Source organism: Apteryx mantelli, chromosome 1 (genome assembly GCF_036417845.1).
Source record: "Apteryx mantelli isolate bAptMan1 chromosome 1, bAptMan1.hap1, whole genome shotgun sequence".
NCBI classification, from domain to species: Eukaryota; Metazoa; Chordata; class Aves; order Apterygiformes; family Apterygidae; genus Apteryx; species Apteryx mantelli.
Genome location: NC_089978.1, coordinates 58,838,583 through 58,852,693, shown reverse-complemented (window position 1 = coordinate 58,852,693; position 14,111 = coordinate 58,838,583). Strand labels below are relative to the sequence as shown.

General features: G+C 40.8%; 1 protein-coding gene across 1 annotated transcript in view; it reads left to right on the top strand.

The window, feature by feature from the left end:
- Positions 1–14,111, top strand: part of DZIP1 (DAZ interacting zinc finger protein 1) — a 44,692-nt gene that overhangs the window by 2,055 nt on the left and 28,526 nt on the right. The window contains exons 3-6 of the mRNA XM_067293403.1: positions 3,591–3,681; positions 3,758–4,273; positions 9,260–9,344; positions 10,982–11,106. Of these exons, the coding sequence (XP_067149504.1) occupies positions 3,679–3,681; positions 3,758–4,273; positions 9,260–9,344; positions 10,982–11,106 (729 nt within the window). The 5' untranslated portion in view covers positions 3,591–3,678. The remainder of the gene's footprint in view (positions 1–3,590; positions 3,682–3,757; positions 4,274–9,259; positions 9,345–10,981; positions 11,107–14,111) is intronic.

The following is a 14,111-nucleotide window of genomic DNA, read 5'->3' as shown; positions in this document are numbered from 1 at the left end:
ATATTTTGAAAGATTGCCTTCTAGGGTGGCTCGAGTCGACAAACAGGAGGGCTCAGTATCCTTTGCTAATGTTAGCAACCTAACTGTTCAATCTTCCAGTATCCTGAAGTTCATTTGGTAGATTAATGAAACCCCCTGCTATGCCTAGATGTATTTTTGGAAAGACTCATCTTAAACTCATGTACAAAAGTGGGGAAAATAGAAGGGTGTAACTTTGTATGTGTGTGGACAAAGCAAGAGAGACATTCTCCTGTTTTTCCCTGGCTATGGAAAGAAAGGAATTTCCTTCAGTTTTCCCCATGTGCATGGCTACAAGTGAGTCTGAAGAATGAGAGAGGCTGGTAATATTTGAGACCTTAAGTTGCTGAAGTGAGTGTCTAACCTTTCCTGAGACAGATTTGGGTCTTTCTGATGTGAGATGCGGTAAGGGTTTTGATATCTGAGAGTTAAAGGAAACGCCTGGGTCTCCATGGCAATCTGTGCTGTGAAGCAGAGGTGCACTGCAGTGTGCCTGCGTCCGTGGTTGTAGGGTGTGCATGCTGGTCGCGCTGACTGCAAGGAAGACACGCCTGCTGCAGGCATTCAGCCCCAGGCCCCCAGTCCTCTCCATCAGGGGCCCACCTTGTCGAAGTCTGCTGTGTGCCTGGATTTCCTTTAGGAGGAAGGGGTATGTGACGTTTCCTTGTTCACTGATGTGGAGTCAGAATGCAGCCAGAGTGCGTATGGAGACCAGACCTTATGGTGGGTACCGGAGTGGTACCACCATGGGTACTGGTGGGTACCTCTGCCCCAAGGGTTGCCCTGACCATAGGTTGAATGTATATACAGAACCTATCTCTGCTGAGATGTGGAGGATTAAATGAGGTCAAATTTGTAGGGAGATATGATATATTTTATTACATCAGTTCCTGTAAATAGAAAAAACAAGCTTCTGGGCACAACAAATGACCATAGCAAACTTGCAGAGCTACCTAAAACTAAGAGCTTTGGTTTTTTTTTTTTTTTTGTGAGGGAAAGCTGTCCTTACTCTAGTGCATATAACAACATTGCTGTTGCTTGCATGGAAGTAGATGTGTGTTGTGTACTCACTGTGGTCAGATTACAGTTTGTATTGGAAGAACAATGTAAAATATGCAGATGCGAGGTGAGGTTCACTGGGAGTTGTATGTGGAGTGTTTCTAGGAGATGACTGAAGGTGAGGAATCTTACATTGAAGGGAACCTGAGAAATGTGGAGAAGCTGGAGGGGGCAGGAGGAGGGCTAACTAGATGGTTAGGGGTCTACAGCACATGATCTTCAAAGAGAGTTTGAGGGAGATGAGCTTGTTCAGTTTGGTGAAGAAGAGGCAAAGGGGCACTCTTAATAGTAGCCTACAACTACCTGAAGGGTAGTTACAAGCATGTCAGAGCCAAACTTTTCTTGGTAGTAGCAAATAGTATAATATGGGGCAGTAGCCACAAATTGCGACTAGGTGGGATATTAGGAAAAATGTTTTCATGAGGAGGATGGTGCAGCCATCTAACAGGTTGCCCAGAGAGGTCATGCTGCATACCTCCTTAGGGGTTTTCAAGACTGGGCCATACAAAAGCCACAGGTGACGTGATCTAGTGTCAGTGATAGTCCTGCTTCGAGCAGAAGGTTGGACTAGATTGTCACCAGAGGCCCCTTATAACCAACATTTCTATGAATCTGTGATATAGTATATAGAGGGACCTGCGGAATGGGGTGTGTTATCAAGTACAGTATGTGTTGTGTGAATCCTCCTGGAGAGGTGTGTGTGTAGGAATGACTGGAGGGATGAGAAACTGAAGGGTGTCGGGAAGGGACTGAAAGGTGTGGATGTAAACATGAAACATGGGTGAAATGGCAGAGGCAGCAAAGGGGACTGAAACACTAAGAAGTAGTAGCAGGAAAAGAAGGTTTTGGAGAAGAGTAGTAAGGATGAGTGAGGGGTTAGGATAATGTTGTATGGTGGAGGGGAAGGATATTTGTTCCTGAGGACAATGTTTGAAGCCACTGAGGAAGAGCAAGGGAATGGAAATACCAAGCTGGAAAGTCCTGGAAATTGTGGTGAGGCAGGGAGATAGGCACCAATTGTTGGATGCCTTTGAAAGAAATCATTTGGGGATGGGATGGTGAAATTGGTGTATATACACAGGCTGTGAGATGCTTTATGGGGATGAAGTGTTTGGGGATGTTGGAAATGAAGCAGGAATGACAGGCAGATGTGATGAGTCAGTAGAACTATGCAGTTATAAGAGATGGGCTAGCGCGTGGTGTGAGGAGTGAGGAAAGCACGGGGAAGCATCACGCCAAAGGTGTATGAATGTGTTAGGGTGAGAAGGTATGTGAAAGAAATGATGGAAGTAGCAGGTAGTGGTACTGATTGTGGGGAGGTGGCAGATGTATGTGGAGATCTGATCTGCGAGATGAATAGCTGAGGCTGGAGAAGGGTGTAAGATAGCATGTGGGTAGCAGAGTGTAATGTGGCAGAATAAGATGGGTTTATGAGTCACGAGTGACGAGGAGTGACAGAGTAGCAGGTGGGGAGGTGTATTGATGCAGTTAACTGAATTAGGTCTGTTGGGTATCATGTACAGACTATTGATGAAATGAGGTAAAGGGAGTATGGAGAAGTAAAGCATATGGTGTGTAGCCATGGTAAGAGTCCGTATATAGCAGAGTATAGTTGAAGGTGTATTTATTAATGAGTACTGTGTGGAGATGCTAACAGGTGTGCAGAGTTCAAGGCAGAAGGAGCACTGGGGTGCAAGACAGAGGGTTAATTGTTACGATGATGCCAAGAATGCCATGGAGAAACTGGGGGAAGAAGATACCAGGATAGGGAAATACAAAGATGTATATCTGGGGTAGGTGAGCATATGCAGCACTGAGTGCACATTCACACGGGGAGGTCTGGAACGGGGGGCAAAGGGGCGACATCTCCGAAGCGCACAACAGTGGCGAGCTCTTTGCACACTCCAGAATATTGCAGCTGCAGCAGCTGGGGGTGCAGCGAGGCCAGGCACACACCAATCATTGCCGAGCTGACGCTTCAGGGCCATGTTTTTTAGAGAGGAGAAGCAAAGGTTACATCGGCACGGTGGGGAGGAACATGACTGATTCTGCCAAGGAAGGGGCTGTACCAAAGCCCCGAGCGTAGGGTGCATTTGAAAGGAGATATTTGGGGATAAGGTGCGGTGGCAGGTGTGCTGGGTGGTACGGAGGCCCGGCGAGTGGACTGAGGTGTTTGGGTGCAAAGCGGGGAGGCAGTGGGGATGTCTAAACCTTAGGAGGTGAGCGGATGCCTGGCAGGAGGCATGGAATAGGGAGTGAAGTGCAGTGAGGGGATGCATGAAGCCCCGGAGCGGGGCATGCGTGGGTGCAGTCAGGGTGAGCAGTGCCTGCACCAAGGAGCCACAGCAGCACCAAGCCAGAGGGGAGGGGAGATGCACAACGAGGACGAGCATGGTGGGGGGAGCAGAGGGGGCCAGATAGGGCTCCCTGAGGGAGGCTGGAGTGCACAGGGGACGGCTGGGGCAGGGAGCGGGGGGGTGCTGCTGGGGTCCTCACTGCTGCTGTTCCCGCAGGGGCGGCCGGGCTGCAGCTGCCATAGCAACACAGAGGATGCCGGCACTCAGCAGTGCCTGAGGGAGCCCCGGCACACCACAGCCGAACATGGTAAGCACCAGGGCGGCGGGCAGCTGGCGGCCCGGTGCAGTCGACCCCCAGCTGAGCAGCGGTGTTTCTCCCACAGCCCTTCACTGAGCGCGCCTACTACCCAGCAGTGGCAGTGGCAGCGGCAGCGGCGGCGGCAGGGGGAGCGGGGCCAGCGCCATTTCCCACCTTCCAGTTCCGTGGGCGCCATGAGAGCCCGGACTGGCGGCGGCTGAGCGCGGTGGACGTGGGCAGAGTGTCACACGAGGGCGATGTGGCGACCCTGCAGGAGCACCTGGGCCATGTCACCTTCTGCAGCGCCGAGCAGGAGCGCTGCCCCCACTGCCAGGGCCCTGCCGACCCGCTGCTGCTCAAGCTGCTGCGCCTGGCCCAGCTCTGCACCGAGTACCTGCTGCACTCACAGGAGTACCTCAGCACCCAGCTCAGCAGCCTGGAGGAGGCCCTGCAGGCGGCGCAGGCACAGCGTGACCAGCTGGGCCAGGAGCTGGCCCGCAGCTCCCAGGAGATCAAGGGGCTCAAGGAGGAGTGCCGTCGGAGGAAGAAGATGATCAGCACCCAGCAGATGATGCTGGAGGCCCGTGCCAGCTACCACCAGGTGAGAAGAGAGGTCCTGGCAGCCTGGTCATGCGCATGCCACAGCCTCACCAGCTCTGTGCCCGCTGAGGACGAGCAGCAGAGCAGCCCCTCCCTTCCAGGGCATGGTTGCCTGCTGGGCGAGAGGCTTGTGCTGCAGAGATGGGGGACATCCCGAAAAGGGAGTGCGTCACTTGTGGGTGTTTTGCTTCACCTCTGTGTTTCACAAGCTTTTGGCTGGTATCTCAAATTTTTGAGAATGCTACATCTGATTTTACAAATCTTCTGTTTACCAACAACTGTTCTATAGATTCACTTTTGATGTGTCTAAAGCGTCCGATATGTGCACATACATATGCAGCCTGTGATAAATGCGTTGTCACTTTCTGTTGCTGTCTTTTCTTGTCTGTCTACTGCATGGTCAGAAAACATATATAGCAAGTGCAGCAGAATTGGTGATGAACAGTAACCTGTTTGTATGCTAGTCTTCACTTTCCTGTAGTATTCTTCCCCAGGCACCAAGTTTCTGCCTCTGTGCATGACTTTGAAGTGACTCAGATGTACAGTAATGAGCACTGGAGGGTTAGCTCATCCCTAACTCCACAACAATCTGTTCCTTAAGCATCTTCCCTGAGAGGCTTAGTACATTGGTGCCCAGACTCTTTGTGTCATGGCACTCTTCGGTTTGTTCTTTTTTTTTTTCTTTTTGATCTGAATATAATAGTTTGAGGTAGCTATTTCTGGAATGCATAATTCAGCTTCAAATGTCTGAAATCTGAAAAGCCTACTGGACACAGACTTGACACAGTATTTCAGGCCAGCTTTGTGTCTTTGTGTCTACAAGCTTAAAGTCATTTGTTTGTTTGTTTGTTTTTGGTAGTTCTTGAGATACTAGCAGCCCTGATTGTCAAAATTCTCCTTAATCATGGAATAGTTACAGCATAAAACCGATACAAGTTTTCTTACAGTATGTACAACCTTATACCCACAGTATAATAAAGATGTCAACAGACTGGCAAGGTTTTACTATTGAGACATTCTGAGCAAAGACACCTCCCACAGCAACTTCCATTATCCCATAAGAAAACAAAAAAAGCTATATATTTAAAAACAAGTTAAGGCAGTCATCATTTTGGAGGCTCTTAGGGATGTCTGCACAGCTACTTCCAAGAGCAACAGAGCTGTGTGAACTGTGGGAAGTAGAGCTACTTAGAGAGAGCTGGGGTTTTTGCAACTTTCTGGTTGCAGTAGACAAGTTGGCTTGAGTGTTTCCGTAAGGAAATACATACCTTCTGCCTCCTGTGTAGAGTTGTACATATGTTAGACTTCATGGGAACCCTGTCTTATGTATGCATTTGAGTATTTGAGTCAGGACAAGGGCTTGATGTGGCTTCCTTTTAAAGATCCTTTATACATCTTACAGAGCAGTGTGTCTGTTCTGTGTTGCAAACTGATCACCTGCATCATTTTACCTGTCAACTTAAATAGCCAGCTAAATATGTGATAGCCAGGTAAATATTACAAAGCTTTCCCAAAGTACTTGTGGGCTACAGCTGTCTCAGTGGAAGCAGAAGAGGAATATGGTAGTGAGCTTGGCTTATCACTAATCTTTTTTCTGCTTGGTGGTATTTTAAGAAAGCCAAGATGGAAAGCTACTTCTCTTTTTTATTTCATTTCTTATAAAGTAAATCCCTGCCCCTCCACTGCCCCCCCTTTTTTCCCTCTCTATTAGTAAATTCTTACCTCTAGAAGTTATTTAGATTTATGTGGGATAAATGAGTTTAGGGAGTGATGTTGAATAATTCCTACAAATTCTACAGTGGTTCAGGATTCTGAGTCTGAATGCAAGAGTTAAATTAAACTCTTTCTAGGATTTGTAAATACAGGTCAGCAGTGTGTTCAGTAAGCAATAATCTTATATTATTATCTATGCCTTGATTTCATCTGCTGACCTGCAGTGCCTGATAATAGGAGTTTCGCTGGTGTTGCTGAGAGGGTAGTCCAGGTTCCCTTAAAGTCTTGGCTGTTTTGCAAACAAGCTCATAAATAGTTATTTACCTTTTTTAGTAGAGACGCACTTTATTTCTAATGAGAGGCACAGTAACCATGTTTTGGAATTCAAGTTTAATGTCTTTAATCCACCACCAATGTAAGTTCAACCGATAAAATGCTACCATAAAATGATACTGTTACCCACATGTCATAAATTTAAAACTCTTTTGCTCAATACCTTCATCTTAATAATAAAACTTCAGTTTTAAATATTAGTTTTTCACTTTTTGATACATTGTGCAGAAATCTATGTGCGAGTATTGTGCATGTGCCTATAGGTGCACATTGCATCTAACACTGAAAAGTATTTGCAAAAATAATGTCATGTGATTCAAAACCTGAATATTCCCTGTGTTTATCCTGTCTCCTGCAATAAGAGCTTTCTTCTACTACCAGCAAGTCAAACTGACATGAAGTTTGTGCTTGAATGGACAACATTATTTCACAGCAAATTTCATTCCATAAATCATGTGCAATCTGTTACACTGTAAGTTCCCTTCTGGTTCTTTGCTGCATACTATATTTCTTAGCTTCAGTTTTATGTTAGTACTTTCTTGCATTTATCCAACAAAATCTGTCTTAATAATTCATGGTTTTAGTGTTTGTTGTAAGATATTTATATTTAATAGCCTACTGGCTATCAGTAGCTGTATTTTAAATATTAGATGACATCTGGGAATTTGATTATAATGACATGATCTTGAATCTGTTAAATCAGTTCTTAAGTGTCTTTGCATTCGTATCATGGTGAGGAAAATGGACTCAGCTGAGTAGTTGTGGCTTGTTAACATACTGAGAGACAGGTAGTGAGCTGCCCTACTTTACTTAAGGAAATTAGGAGCTTCACAGTCTGACTAGTACATTCCACAGTCTGCAGATGTGGTTCAGGTTTTATAATATTTAGCTGTTTTTAATATTCTGTAAATTAGTGGAATGTACTCTCAAGATGAACTGAAAATCTTTTGAACTGGGGTCAGATCCAAATTTCACTTAAAATATGGTTGAAAAGAAGAAACTGTCATATATACCATTAGAATGCAGGACAAGCAATAATGAACAGATACATTTTTCTAGTGTATTTCTTTGAAGTTAAGTTTACAATAAAGGAACTTGGTAAAGCATCTGAAGCATTTTCCTGGAAGTTCCTTAGTTTGTATTATACCTTGTTAAGTTTTGAATCTTAATAACATAAACCTTCAATTTATAAACATTCAATTTTCTACTTGTCTTACATCTTCCACATGACTATCACAGATTCTTCTTTTTTCTATCTGATTCCCTTTGTGGATGTGTGGGAAAGTAATGATGCAAGAAGACAGTCTAAGAACAGTCTTTCTGCAAATTAAATACAGATTTTCAGTACAGAATAGAAAAAGGCGATTTGGGCCTGTGAGAACAGAATAAAGGGAAAAGAAGCAGATTAGCTCTTTTTTGTTTTAAAAAAACTTTGTAGCATGGTTTTAATTTCTAGCCATTTTATTAACAGAAAAATGATGAAAATTTTGAAATGAAGCTAGGAGCTAGAGAGACTTTGAAGAGAGAGAGAAAGGTAGATTTATGAGAAGATATTAGAGATCCCATCTTGCACGATATCTGCTACAGTTTGTGTGTCTTCTCATACGTTTAATAGAACTTAATGGGGGATTAGGAGTATTAAAGACATGGTTTGACTTGGTCGTGAATAAGTATCCATTGGCAGAAGAATTCACAGCATAATAGAAAGACACTAGCTAGGGATAATAGAATTAAATTAAAAAAGAAAAAAATTGACATGAGATATTAGGGAAAGGCTTCCAGATAGTAAGTTTTATTAACAAAAAGAGTAATTTTTCAGAAGTGGAGGTAATTTATAAAAAAAATCCATGTTGATGCATTTTCGAAGCAGCAATAGAACAGTCTATGGGATTAGCTAGTGGACTACTAGGTGTTTTCTGTCTCTAAGTTTGTTATACTATAATTCAGTCATTTTCCTGTTTCCTAAATCAGCCTAATTAAATATAGACTTTCAGACTTGTTCAGACATTATCAACTTACATGGGTTCAAGGAAGAAGCAAAAGTATGGTCATACTTTTTTACAGTGGGAAAATATTCATGTTATTTTTTCTGTCTTTTTAAACTCCTAATTATGACATAATTTTTCTTCAAATTTAAATTTTCTTTTAACCAACCACAGAAAACATGAACTCAAATGGAGTTGTAATTTAAAAATATTTAGTAAATAATAGGACCAGTAATTTGAACAGTTTTATGCTTTAGAAAGTGGCTGCTAAATAGCATACTAATGGGTGTATATATCTTTTCTTACAAAATTATCTACTGTTACTGTCTTTGGGCTGAAATAGTTGACCTTTTTATGTGTCTATGATCTTTCTAGTACTTTTATCTTACAACTCATTAATGTTTGTACTCAAACCCAGCTTCAGCGGTTGTTCCAAATATGTGTGCTCTCCGTTGCTGTGATACTTTCAGGAATCGTAAGAATACTTAGGCTGTTAGTAGGCTGGACTCGATGTGTATTTTGCTGAGCAGTGTTGTCTTAATTTTTCCTTATATTCCTCTACCTGCCTGTATTCATCTCGTCTGTAGTTTATATCTGAATTTGAACTTGCCAGGTCACAGTCTTTTATGTTCAAAGTTTGTACAGTGTCTAGCATAATGGGATTCTTGTCTGTGACCGTGACTGACAGACATTAAATAACACAAATATATTAATAATTTTTATGGAAATGTGACACTGTGAGAATTCTAGTCATCATTCTTTTGAAATGGAATTTATTAAAGTTGCCTTTTTTTGACATTGTCTGGACAAAATATCGTAACCTGTTAAAAACATTAACTGCTGTGCTTTCCAAACACAGAAATTACTAACAATGTAGTTAGTAATAGTTGTGTAGTTAGTAATTAGTAACAATTAGTAATACTAAAATGTTTTTATTTGTTGTTTTTTTTTTCTAGTGTCAATTTTGTGAAAAAGCTTTTATGAACTATTCATTTTTACAAAGTCACATGCAAAGGCGTCATCCAGAAGAATCTCATGTTGGTATGTGATTTAATATTATCAAGAAAATTATTATAATAGTGTAGAAATGTGTAAATATATTAAGGCTGTGCAGTCTACAATTTTGCGTAGCTGGGAAAAATGATTTTGACATTCCATTTTTAGGTGGCAGATAACAATTTGTGTGAATGTAAGCAACATGGACTGACAAAATGTATTGGGCAAAATACGTTTCAGTCCCTGGAAAGTAGTTGACAAAAACTTGTACGCCATATTTACAGTACCTTTTCAAACTTACTTCCCTGCTGAATAGTTTTTTTCAGAAGCAGAGTTCAGAGCACAGTTTTTCTTTAGGTTTGTGAACCTAACATGCTATAAATGTGTGGGTATAATGAACAAGATGCACTAAGGAAAATGTATGTTTTTATATGCAAATTATCAGCAACGAAGTAATCCAGCTCTCCTGAACTCAGTTTGAATAGGATCAAGCTCTCCTAAACTAAACTGTGTAATATAGTAAGCAAAAGAAACTGTCAAGAATAATCCAACTTCATATATCTATGATAGTTTTGGTTGCTATACCACTATTGTATATACTTTTGTCTCTGTTCCTTGAAAAATGTTTAGGTTGAAAAACACTGCTCTCATTGTTTCCGTCATTCATCCTAATTTTTTCCCTTCCTGTTAGGCTGCATGCTTATGATTTATTGCTAAGAACTAATAAGTAGTGACCAAGGATAGTAATTAGAAAAGAGTTAGGAAGAAAGAGCATTTGAGGGGAGAAAGAGTAAGAAGAATCTGGTGAGGTTTGAACTGTAGTTGTCAGTCAAATGAAAGAGCAGGAACAGTGAGGGGAATCTTGAATAAGCATCTGAGGAAGCATTAATATATTGGTAGAAAAAAGAAGCTCTTGTGCAATTGTGCAAAAAAGATAGTGGAAGGAGTTGCAGAACCACTTAAACTAAGTATCAAAATAAAAATCAGTCTGAAATTGCTGTATGAGGGAAATGCTCCATGCAGTTATATCTGAAATAACTTATTCCCAAATAATATTTGGCATTGTACTCAGATTCCCAAATGATGAGCAGCCTAGTAAATCCTTGGTAAACTGATAACATGTTTCAAGATTAAAGATGGTTATAATTTTTGCATATCTTTAAACTGTTTTTTACTGTGATACTCCAAGTGAAACTTAGGGAACAGAAGTTCTGCCTGACTCATTACAAATAAATGAAAAGTTGAATTCCAAATGGACTCATTACAAAAATTGGTTAGAATAAGTTAAATTAGATGTTAATAAAATCATATAATTGAGATTCATTTTATCCTTCATCTGTCCTTTTTTGAGCCTGTGTTGCTTATATTTCTGTAGTACACATTGAAATTAGATGATACTTTCCCCAAGACTTGCCCAATACTTTTTCTTCTAAATATTTCATAAACTATTTCACAAGTCACTAATGCTGTTATTTTTTGATCTTTGAGAATAAAGTTAGCAGTCCAGAGGACATACCTATTTAAAGGCATCTGTGGAAAATCATGTGGGAGGGGAAATGGTGTATAAGAGTCACACTTGCTGAAGATGTTATTGAAACACTGTAGAAAAGCATTTGCACTAAGTATCACATTTCCAAAAATGACAACAAACGTTTTTTAAAATCTGTGTTTCTTTCAAACAGAACAAAAGAAGAATGCAAAGACAGACAAGTTGCAGGAAGAGATCGATAAACTGAAGGAGCAGTTACAGCTCACCAAGTCCCAGTTAGAGGCTGAACAACATGCTAATATGGTTAGGTTTTCTAAGGTAATTATGTAGGAAGTAATGTGAACCTCTCAAAAGAGTTAGTACTTTGGACTGTGTTTGCTTATTTTGTAACTAGAACAGAATGAAAATTTATCTACAGCTTGCCTGCTTGGCAGCAGTGTTGCTTGGATGTTAGAGCATAGCCATCCCAGTAGTTTTAAACATCCCTTTTCTCCTTACTTTGATTTTAGACATATTTTAAATGACTACGAAAGACAACCCTTCTGTTAGCATTTGCCAGTTCGTAAGATAAGCATAGGCTATTGTTTAAGCAGATAGAATTGGCTTTTGCTAAGAGAGGCATACAGCAGTTCAAGGAAGGGAGACTGAGAAGAAACAGACAAATTATACAGAACTTACGTGTTAGACTTTACATACTTAGAATTTGGCTGATCAGAGAACCAGAGCAGAAAGTAGTCTTAGCTATTACTGAGTGAATAAAAAAAATTAAAACAGAGTAGCTTAAAGCAGTAATAATGGGTTTGTAATCACATGCAAGGGTTTTATTTAGGATGGTGTTAAAATTTGTGGTAATGCTTACTGACTAGTAAAAAGAAAAAAATAATCCATGGGTAACGTATTTAAGGTCTTTTACAGTTTGATAATTCCAGATTATGTCACAGTTTTTATTTTTATTTAAGTAAATACAATCAGATATTTTGCTATCACAGCAGGGGTGGAAAAAATTTAAAAAGTGGGGAGGGGATTTATGATTCATTTTGAGAAACAAATTTGTGGCATAAGAGACAGCATATTTCTAATGACTGAATTAAAGACCAATCTCGATACTGCAATTTGCTCCTCCTTATTCTTGTATCATGCTCAAAAGCAGTGTTAAATTGTTGTAAACATAACCCATTAGAACCTTCTTTTGATAGATCACCCAATATTCAGAGCTTCTAAATGGCTTTCCTTGTATAGTTTGAGGACCTTCAAACATAACACTAAACATTAGGTTTGGAAAGAAACACTAAATTTTGAATTTAACAGGAATAAACCAAACATTGCTTTTACTAATTGTTTTCTTCTTTATTTCCGAAGGAAGAAAACAATCTTCTGTAAAACACGCAGTGTTTCCTTTCCTGAACACAGTCTCAGTCTCTCTCTTTCCTTTCTTCAGTCCTCCTATTTTTCTTTTCTCAGGACCGTTCATCTTTCTGTTTTTTTTCCATTTCCAAAAGTACTGAATGTTGAAAATGAAGAGCTGGGGTAGAGTTTCACTTAGGAGTGCAAGCAGCTATATTTCTAATTACACTACAGCAGATATCTTTTTCATGTTGATTCAACAATATATCTTATTACACAGTGTTATTAACTTTTATCCTGCAACATCATCATATAATATATTCAGATTAGCCCACACTTGGTCTATTTATTTTATAAATTGCGCTATATCTTTTTTTGTTGTTTTTGAATTTTTCCTGTCCCTTGCAACTGTAATTCTGTAGACCACAGCCATAACATTTTTCTAACTTCGGCTGGAAATCTCACTCTAAAAACACCACTTTCACATTCAAGAGGCACTGCAAAGACGCCAAGAGAGGAAGAGCTGCTAACTCTGAAAAAACAAGCAACCAAACAAGCAACCTAATTTCCTATGGAAGAACCAAGAGAATAAGTGCCCTATGGCTGTAAAAACAGCACAGCCACCTGTTTCCAAGAGACAGTCCTCTCTGGGTAGAAAGCATTCAGTGACTGCCATAGCCAATTGATTGTCCCCTGCTGTCATTCACAGCGTCTGAGCTTTCCCTCAAGGTGCCTTTACGCTAATGAGCTTCTTGAGCTCCTCTTTCTAGCAATGTAGTGAAACAAGTATAGCAGATGCTTAGACGTCCATGCAGTTTAGATGGTTTTATCCGTGCTTGCTTATGCTATCCAGCTACCCATAGCAGCTCTAAGTCTTGTGATGCTCTGAGTGTTGTGCTTCTTGGTTTCTTGTGCTGGCTTCATGAAGTCTGTAATTTACAGATCTATGAAACTATATCTTTAAAGTTTACAACTTGGTCTATAACTGTATCTTGAACTCACACTTTAGATAGACATTATAAAATATTCTGATTAAAGTAACTTTGATGGAAACTGTGTTCCATGAGGAGTTTCCTTTACCGGAAGAAGATATAGGCTGATCCCTAACTTCTAGTATGTGTCAGTTGCCAACTTTTTCTCTGCACTAAAGTGGGTCAGTGAAGGCAGTTAGAAATGAGACAGTGCCTCAGCTTTATTTAGAAGTATTTGAGTGGAGAACTGCATGAGGGAGCCGGAGCCCCTTTTTTTTTTCTCATTAAAAGCTCAGGTAGAAAGATAGTTCCTTATTCCTGGAAGCTGAAGCTTTCGTCTAAGGTTACCAAAGAAAGACTCAGTGTCAGAATAATGGGCCTGAACTTACATGGGCTACTGCTAGATACCCTACTCATTCTTTCTGTACCTCACTTTTCAGAGGTACATCTGTAACACATTTCTCCTGCACCTAAAGCATGGTTCTTCTCATGATATAGAATCCAGGGTATTCGTAACAGTGCAGCATGGATTTTTTGGTGCCTTAGGGGCCTATTCTGAAGCCAGTTGTCTTAGCTGAGACTTGTAACTATAAGGGTCTGCCTTCAATATCCTGAAACTACTGCCTTCAGTGTTACACAACAAGAGGCTTTTGAAGCTTATATGTTTTTCTGGGATGTAGGGGAAGGTAGGAATTTGAAGTGTAACTGGTTGAGGCTTGTCTGCTGTGACTGACATCCAGTGTCAATTTAGGTATCCTTTTGTTCAGGAGAGAATAGAGAAAGTCTTTCCCCTGTTTTTTCAGGGGTTCCGCTATGGGAGAGGATTCAGACGGAAACTGTACTGCTTCCAGCTGTTCGTCCCTGCTCCTTTGAGCTGAAAGGATACTGGAGATCCTTTGCTTCTTAAGTGTCCAGATACTAGAATGATTGCTTTTTATAGATAGCAGGAGAACAAATTCAGAGTGAATGCCTTGAAGGAAAGGAGCAGGGATTGCCAGAAATGTGTAT